The 9,416-nt window shown below is 40.0% G+C and overlaps 1 protein-coding gene across 1 annotated transcript; it reads right to left on the bottom strand.

The window, feature by feature from the left end:
- Positions 1-286: 286 nt before the first annotated feature.
- Positions 287-9,169, bottom strand: smad6a (SMAD family member 6a). Its single transcript, XM_079604763.1, has 4 exons — positions 7,698-9,169; positions 6,276-6,332; positions 6,063-6,140; positions 287-1,150 (listed from the first exon to the last, which is right to left on the bottom strand). Exons 1-4 carry the CDS (start codon positions 8,395-8,397, stop codon positions 609-611), a joined length of 1,377 nt encoding a protein of 458 aa, XP_079460889.1. The 5' UTR covers positions 8,398-9,169; the 3' UTR covers positions 287-608.
- Between the last annotated feature and the right edge of the window lie 247 nt (positions 9,170-9,416).

Below are 9,416 nucleotides of genomic sequence, written 5' to 3'. Positions count from 1 at the left end.
AAACAAAAGACCCAGTGATGAATTCATGAATGTAAGCTCAGCATTGATTATAAGGGTGAAATTAAATTAGAGGTTTAGCTTTTCCTCAAAAAGCAGCCTGCAAAAACAGACAAAACACCTACACTGATATTAATCCTAGTAATAAAATTAAATAAAAGTGCTACAAGTTTTTTTTTTTTGCCATCTATTGTTTTTTTAAAGAAATATTCTTTCAAGTTTTCATTAAATCTGCAGCTACGTATTGCATCAACTGTGTGTACTGCACTGACTGTATCATGCTGAAAATCTGCATATAATTTATAGTATACTACAGGACTCAATGTAAATTCCAAAAAATGGCACATTTCAACACACAGAAATCCAAAGTGCATTTCTTTTGTTTTTATTTTCTCTGTCCATCCATAAAGACATTGCACCATACATAAATAATTGTTGTAAAAATGACTCCGTATTTACAAGTATTCCATATAATACGTTTATATAAAACTTTATATTAAATTTAGATAGATTACATTTGGGATTGTGGCTGTGGGTGTCTGAGCATTTGCAGTGAGTGTGTGCAGTATGTGGTAAGAATGTATATGTCTGCATTTGTTTGTGTGTATACATTATCTGTGGTTGTTGAGTAAAATCTCCAACCAACATGGACATGATGTAATGAACTGTCTGGAGTAGCATGGACCCCAGCCCTTGGCAAAACTGATCCTCACACTGTTTGGGTCGTACGGCCCTTCCAGGTGCACCAAATCGCTGGGGGGTTGAATTTGGCACGACTTCTCATAGTCAAAAACCTTTATGGAGTAGCCTGGCATGACTCTCCTCACAGTCAAACTCAAGTAGGGGTGATGCTCCAGAGTTGGGGAATTCACAAAAATAGGGTGCTGACTGCGGTTGTAGGCCCAAACTCCATCAGGCTCTTTGCTGAGGAGGATGCCGTGTCCGATCTTGCCACGGGTGCGCTGGACGGAAGTGGAACGTGGAGAGAGGGGGAGCAGGCCCAAGCACAAGCCTGTACCCTGAGGTAGGTCATAGAAGATGCTAAGAGAGGCGTCGTGAACTGGGTACAGACGGCCCACGCGTGTACGAAGCTCCCAGTATGCCACGTTACACCAGTGATTCTGTGCCAAGGAGGATGGAGACATACTGGCATCTGAGGAGTGAGAAAACAAATGTATGAAACAAAAAATACACTAATCAAAGTACATAAAGCAGAATATAAAACAGAATACCAAAACATTTTTACAGTCTTTTATAAAAAGTGCCGTCTGCAGTATTTTTTACAATTAGTTGATCAAATTCACTGTAAAGTTCAATCAAATATAAAAATAAAAATAAATTGTTTATGCTGATTAGAGAAAAAATTATTCAATTGATTATTATTATTGTTGTTATTATATTATATATCTTCCTACAATACTGGATATACTAACGATTATAGCAATATATATAGCTATATTGTCTATTTTTATACTTTTATAACATTAACATGTTTTGTCCTTATTAAGCAAACAAACAAATAATGATAATAATAATAATTCATATTTTTACTTGTAGTTTTGAAAGCCACTAGTGTGCCAGCAGAGTGTTCCTAAGCATTACCACACTTATTTCTACTGTAATGTGCTGTCATGACAAGCAATGTCAATGTTTTGACCACTCTCATATCAGCTCCCTTATTCTTTTTGATGTTACACAGAGCATATTCATTCACTAAATCTCCAATCCTATCAGGAGAGGATTCAAAACTGAAGAAGCAACGACCCCCACTAACAGGCCCAAATCTGTCATCTCTGACTCTAACACCCCCCGCTTCTGCCTCAGCATTCCTCTCTCTCCAGTCAGCGGGGCCGACTGGGGCCCCTCTCCCCCTCCGAGGACCAGCATTCAGCTCTCTGACCACTCAGTGAAGGCTCGCGACCCCCTGACCCCCCAGCCGCCAGCCTATCCAGTCTGATTAAGTCAAACACAGACTGATGGCATTATTTTGCTTCACAGGCTCTATTGAGGGAGAAGATCTAAAGCCCTGGGCCTGTGCCCCCATTCTGCTCAGTCTCAACCCTCTCTGGCCCAAAGAGACATCAGAGGACACACTATTAATGAAGTAAGTTTTGTACGGAAATGCACTGTCATTATCTTGGATTCTCTGGCCACTGACTTAGTAGGCTATGTGCTTCCAAATACATAAAAAACAGATATGCATGGAAATGACAAAGAGAAATCATAATCTCCATAGAGATTTTCATAAAATAACATTTCTTTCTTTTCTGGGTTTAAAATAGATACAAAGTGAAAACCAGGCAAAAGACCTATCAGAAGTCACTGGAAAAGAATATGAACAATTGTGCCTCAATGTTGAAGTTTAATTTTCTTAAATGTTATGGATTTTAATAAATAAAAATAAGGAATAAACACATTTGCTGCCTACTTTAATTCTATAAGCAGTGCTATTGTGTATCCCAGTGAGGTTTCAGGATCTCCTTTAAGTTTAAGTAAGTTACTCATATGCACTGTTTTGCATGCACAGTTGTTAGTGCCTGCAAAAGCATTCTTGTGTGCCTAGCCTAAACCAACACCACAAAATGAGAGGGGGGGAGGAGAGGATGGAGTCTTGTCTGTCCTGCTATGCCAAATATTAGATCTCCCTCCACATATTAGACCCTTCCACCGAGCCAGTAAGTGGTGGGGGAGCTTAGAGGGGTGATAATGAAAATGCCACGACAAGAACCGCCAGAGAACTCTAGAACACTTCCAGTATTTTCACAGCTCTAGCACAATAGCAGCGGTCCAAATCGTTTGGCTCCGAAAGCAAGCCAACATCTTTCTTTCTGTGCATCTAAACAACTCTTAAAGGGACAGTTCACTTGAAAAATTTAAATTCTATCATGTACTCTCCTTCATTCCATTTCAAACCTGTATGACTTCCTTTCTTCTGTGGACCACAAACAAAGATATTATGACTTTTTTTTAATCCATTAAATAAAAGTCAAAGGCATCCAATGTTATTTAATCAGGCATACATGCACACATCCTTAAATTGGAATGTCTTTAATTGTGTACACAGAAAGAAATGTCTTTCTTTTGCAAGTCATTTTGTTGTTCATTCCTCTGGATGATGAATTTGTGGTAAGAGAATTGACTGCATATTGATCCCTGTCTAAGATGAAACTAACAGCTTTTGTCAGGATGAGAAAGCAAAATGATTTCTCCCTGTCACAATACTGGAGGAGACACTGAGAGAAATATGCAGACAGACACACACACAAATCACGCATAAACGTAATTACAATAAAGCAGGCAAAAAACAAAACAAAAAAATGACTAGATCTAAAAAGTCTAAACATGCGTGTCCCTTAAAAAGCGGGGGCAAATAATTTTCCAACAATTGATAGAGTCATTCTTTGTCAACATCTGCAAAGAATCTCTGCAGAGACAGGCAGGATTTCATTAGTTAAATTGCGTGTTGGCCTGCGCTCTGTCAGGAAGAGGGGAAGCCACAGCGAGGCCTGTAATTTAAACCTTATTTTAAAATGCGACTGGCTGGCTATGCCAGGGCTTGCATTGCAAAACTCAGCAGGAAGCATCAACATGAAAATAATGGAGGAGAGAACGTATGCGACACACCAAAAGGATTTTGTTCCTTGTCTTCAGAGTTTCAGGGTAATAATCAGCGCAGGACTGTAAGACTCACAGCAGATAAGAGCTCAAGAGGCCCCGAGTCCCCCAGTCAGCATCCTGACAAGACTGCCCATTGTTCCTCATAATCAAATTTTGACTCAGTGCTGAAAAGCTGCTGGATGACGTCTTTTAGCTGTTTGCATAAAGCTCATCTAGATATCATATTCATTTCAAACTGGAGAAAGTCAATATTGATGAATGAATATTCAGAGGAAGGTGTAACATGTTTTCATCATATTAAAAATATATTTAAGCACAGAAGCGATGAAATGAAGAGAACCACAAACCACATGTGTACATAATTGGACTATAAGATAAAGAAGGAAAGAGACAACAACATGCTTCTCCTTCAAGAACCATACAACAAGCACAGAAACTTTGCGTGGGGAGGTTATTATATCCACGATAGAGAGGGGAATGCTTAGCTGACCAGTGCTAACAAAAATAGCATGGATAAGCAAAGCCATTTGACATGTTACACTAATTAGCAGCTCTGAAAACATCAAGGGCCAAACCAAAGCATCACATTCAGCATACACTAACGTTCAAAAGTTTGGGCTTCTTCTCTTATGCTTTGTTGATTTAATAAAAACAGTAAAAACAGGAATAGTTTGAAATAATATTACAATATAAAATAACTTTCAAAGTGATGGCAAAGCTGAATTTTCAGTTTACATACAACCAAATAATCCTTTAGTAATTGGATTCCGTCAATCATTCGGACGGAAAAGCCTTCATGTAAACACCTTAAAGGATAACTCTCGCCAAAATTGAACCTAGGCTCTTTTTGTTAATCCACCACAACATGAAACTGTTCTTGAAGTATCACCGGGGGCTCTACACATGAACTTGAGCATTGACAACATTGTTTGTGTACACAAAGTTTGCTAAAAAGAAAGATTTTGAACAACTGTGTTTCCGTCCGCCGGCATTTTGTCAGTCCAAAGTAGTCAATCTCCGAATGCAACATAATGAACTGACTCCATATGAGGAAATGTCATGAACTTGTAATTTCAATGAAAAGGCATGATAACTTTAGACACTTAGCTCATGGAAACAAGCTTTAGGGGCTTTCCATCTTTACTCTCCTCATGTTACGTTGCATTCGGAGATCGACTACTTTTGACTGACAAAATTCCAGCCACCAAGTGAGTCGTACAAAACCTTTCCTTTTAGCAAACTTTGTGTACACAAACAATGTTGTCAATGCTCGAGTTCATGTGTAGAGCCCCTGGTGATACTTCAAGAACAGTTTCATGTTGTGTCGAGCCTCCTTAGTGTTTTAAAAATACCGATTTTGATGCTCTTGTTGTAGTGCCCCTAGCACTCCCATTCAAAAGGCATTTTGACCGAAAACGAAAATACGGTCAAACTTAAAAATGGAGTTTCCATTCTAATTATGCTTTTACACAAATGTTTGACATCAGTTTGATTAACAAAAAGAGCCTAGGTTCAATTTTGGCAAGAGTTATCCTTTAATTGATCGGATTGAGCTCGATCCGAATGAAATTTCGATTGGATTGGAAGGAGTGGTTCATTTCCTTTCTAATCTGATCGAGAGGACATGTAAATACTTAATCGGATTAAAAAACGAAACTGGAAAGGACTGTGCAAGTGAAATGACGCAGAAATGGTGTATGACGCGCGGAACGAGCTGCAGTTGTTGTTATTAAATAAAGTGTTATAAATTACTTTTGTGTTATTCTAAAATTCTCCTACCACTCATCATCTGAAGTGGAGCAGAACTAAGTCCCATCAGTCCTCACTTCAAACTCTCATCCACAGACACTTTATTTTGGGCACGGGAAGGGGTGTTTTTACTGATTGATAAATATAAGCAGCACGGCACAACAGTTTATGTGATCGTCGTCTAGCTCCTACTCAGGACCCATCAGCTTGTGTCATATAAACACGAACATCAACCCGATCACTTTATTTAGCGTTCATGTAAACACTACCATCGTATTCCTGTCGGACTGAATTCATTCTGATTGAAACAAAAGGTGTGCATGTAAACCTAGCCAGTGTCACGTGACATACTCCATCAGAAATCATTTTAATATGATGCTCAAGAAACATGTCTTATTATTATTTATGTTGAAAACAGCTGTCCTGGTTAATAATTTTTGTAGCAACCATGTTAAAATCCCTTCATGTTTTTTTTAATGAATATAAAGTTCAAAAGAACAGCATTGATTCAAAATATAAATCTTTTACAACATTTTAAATGTATTTTGAACTTTTGAATGGAAACCGAAACTTTTGAACAGTAGTGTAAATACACATCACTTGATTTTCAGGATCAACCAGAAAATATCAGTAATTATTGAATACTCCCCCCCCCCCCCATTTAAATGCCTTAATTTACTGAAGACTTGAACACCAACCTGAATAGTCCTGCGACATGCCACAGTGTGAATGCGTGGCTTCGGTTTCTATGTAAGGCAGCATTGGGAGGGAAGAATCTGCAAAATAAGACATACAATTTAATCTTTTCTCCATTTGACTGCAGTTAAAAAAACATTACTAACAGTTAAAACATCATACTTTATTTCAATGAATCTTTGCTAACTTGAACTGAAGAAAACTAAATGACTTACTCAGTGGCTTGTGTTCTGGTAAGGGGGAGAGATGGGAGTATGGAGGAGGTGGTGTGTCTGAAAAAATGGAGAACTGAGTTAAGAACAAAAGAGTTTTCTTTTGATTGAGTATACCTCCAAAACTGAACACATCTCTGATGCCTATTTGACCAGACCTAGATCAAAAGATCTAACACTGCGAAAGCGTTTGGCATAGATTCTCCAGCACTTTTACAGCCAATGAGAATGTTACCAGCTGGTATGGAAATTACAGGTGAAGAAGAGCCATCCATCAAAAAGACAATGAATGTGTCACCATGAACCAAGAATGCATGGAATCCAATTAAAAGTGACCAGTTCTGAATCTCATTATTACAGAAGGTGGAAACACTTTTGCTGACTTTGCTTTACGACTATTAACCACTTACAGGACATCAGTGTTGGACTGTAGTGACCATTTGTATGCATGACTAGTTCTCTTGTAGGACTACAGCGCAAGTTAGCCTACTACTTTTATTTCTGATACGGTTCAGTTACTAAACCAACATGCTATATTTTTACTCTATATTCTTTCTTGACCCTCCTCTAAGATTATTGTTCAATCAATTCTGTTCTCAATCTGCAACTGTTCATACACAATGTTAGGGCAGTGTTTTTGTGAATAGGGAGGGAGCAGAGAAATTGAGAATCCCAGAGGGACTCTAGTTGGGAATTCCACTTCCTGAACAGGAGTATCACTGTCCAACTCCCCTCCCAATCATTCACCCAGGCTTCACGAAAAAAAAAAAGTGTTATATTAGTACAAAGGACTACATTTTGTGTTTTGCCTTATTTGATGCTACAGAAACAATTAAACCAGTCTAAGATGGTTTGCTGGTCTCAGCCAACGTTATCTCACGACCAATTCGTACGAATTTGTACGAGTGATTAAAAGGTGGCTAATTCGTACGAATTTGTACGACCTCACTCGTACGAATTTGTACGATTTGTCTAAACCCACGTGACGGTTGGGTTTAGGGGCGGGGTCAGGGGTAGGTCATTCGTATGAATTCATACGATTTTGGCAAATCGTAATATATGTACGATTTAGCAAAAAACTTACAAATTCGTACGAGTGAGGTCGTATAAATTGGTACGAATTAGCCACCTCGTAAAATTCGTACGAATTGCCGTGAGATCGGGTTGTCTCAGCTATAGCTTAAAATGGTCTTAACTGATTTAAGATGGTCTCCTGGCTTAGGTCAATTTCTACTTCCAAAAAGTGCCCATAACTCATCTAAAAGCATCAAACAGACCAGTCTGGATCAGTGGGAAGAAACAGCAAAGAAGTTCAGTTTTTTCAGAAGGGTTGAAATTAAATTGTTATTACAATTCAAAAGCATTGCAGATAGAACAAGAAAGTCATTATTGCCTTGACTAAAAAAATTCACAGGGTTTCCTTACCATCTTTGACTGGTCCACAAAGTCGGCTGTAGTGGTGGGGGTTGCAGCAGAGGGTCTGGCTGTCCTCTGCCCTGAAGCTTTGACAGTGACAGAGCGGTTTGAGGAGAGAGGAGAGCCGCAGGTCTGGCCAGCGGAAAAGTCGACACAACAGGTACTGTGGAGACACCAGTTGACCTCCAATGCGCACTTCGGTCTGCGAAACCAGGACACATCCGCTCGGCATCCCGCCTTGAGATTCCACAGCTTCCAGTAAAACATCCAGAGACTTCTCTTTCAACTTTTTGAGAAACGTATAAGTGCACTTCTTGAGTTCTTGTTCGGTTACGGCACCATTTTTCAGTTCCCTGCCACTCAAACTGCTGTAGTTGTTGTGGTTCCTATGTTCCACGCGACAAGCAAGTCGGTTTTTGCCTCTGGGGAGGTCTTTAAACAAACAGCATGTCACCGTCCTACCCTCGCTCCCCTCGTCGAGGGGTCCATCCTGTTCAATAAGGACCCCCGGTTCCCCGCGTTCCTCCTCTACGCGTTTGCTGCTGCAAGTTGCTGCATTGTTTCCCAGTGCGTATTCCGTTCTGGGGACCTTCTCTGGGTTGCTGTCACTCCAGTCATCCGGTCCTCCATCGCCCCCCTCTTTACCTGCGGTGACCAAACGGCTTCTCCAGAGTCGCCGAACCAGACCCGAGCGTCTCGTCCTGAACATACGACAATTTAAACAGTTTGCATCCGTTTTTTCTATGTTTGGTCAGAACCGCGGAGACTCCAAACGCTCGTGCGCTCGCTGCCCGACATCAATGATCTGTGCTCACATGCACAGCCGAGCAGAGCCTGAGCAAAGCCCAACATTAGACTCTACTGCTACAATATATCAACACTGTAGCAACGGGATGGCTGTAATCATAGTGCACTAGCGGTGCATCCACTTTCTAAACATTCCCCGTCAACATGATAAACTTTATTATTGATAAACAACGCGAAATGCACGATATGCAGGAAAATAATTTCCGAAACAAACCTCCTTTTTCAAGAAAACCTCCTGCAGCAGTTTAATGACGCCGAGCACATGAATGGATCTCACTATAATCCTTATTGACGTTTAACGCGCTCCTCGCGGAAGAAAATGATCGCGTTGCGACGGCAAGTGGTCGTTCCGGGTGGATAGATGGACATGTAATGTCTTGAGGTTTCGTTCCGTGTTTCGTGCGAGATTAATGGGATTCTTCGATGGTTTCTTTCAGCGTTTCACTCTCTTTCTTCTTCAGATACACACACACGGGGCCCCTGAGGAGAGCAGTGGAGCCATTGGTTGATTCCCATCATGTGCTCGTCTAGACACTTTGGCGGCTGCGAGCCGCGCTGATTGTTGCGCAAACACAGTATCAAGTTTCCGAACTCTTAAAGGAGCAACATGTACCTCTGTGTGTGCGCGCGCTGTGCCTGCGACATGAAACCAAAATGTTATGGCTGCAGTGATTGTGATTGTGCACGAAAAAACGTTATTGCAAGACACCAAAATGTTACTGCTGTAATGACTGATTGTGTAAGAACTGCTAACTTCTCAAAAGTGGATATATCGCTAGTAAGAAAAATAGTATGCCACTCATATTTCAAAATAAATAAATAAAGTATTTTTGGGAACAATAAAAATCTTTGCATCATTAGCCTAATTTTTATTTATTTAATTTGTTTCATATAAATTATAAATATAAATATTTTTATAAT

This window comes from Phoxinus phoxinus (genome assembly GCF_949152265.1).
Source record: "Phoxinus phoxinus genome assembly, chromosome: 2".
Classification (NCBI taxonomy): Eukaryota; Metazoa; Chordata; class Actinopteri; order Cypriniformes; family Leuciscidae; genus Phoxinus; species Phoxinus phoxinus.
The sequence above is the reverse complement of the archived record's forward strand: the minus strand, read 5'-3'. Positions and strand labels throughout refer to the sequence as shown.

Excerpts from the sequence above, each read along its gene's own strand:
- smad6a (XM_079604763.1), bottom strand. The coding sequence starts at position 8,397 with ATGTTCAGGACGAGACGCTCGGGTCTGGTTCGGCGACTCTGGAGAAGC. Across the intron at positions 6,333-7,697 it reads TTGTGGACCAGTCAAAGATG|ACACACCACCTCCTCCATAC; the intron begins GTAAGGAAACCC and ends CCATTTTTTCAG. Across the intron at positions 1,151-6,062 it reads CATGTCGCAGGACTATTCAG|ATGCCAGTATGTCTCCATCC; the intron begins GTTGGTGTTCAA and ends CTCACTCCTCAG.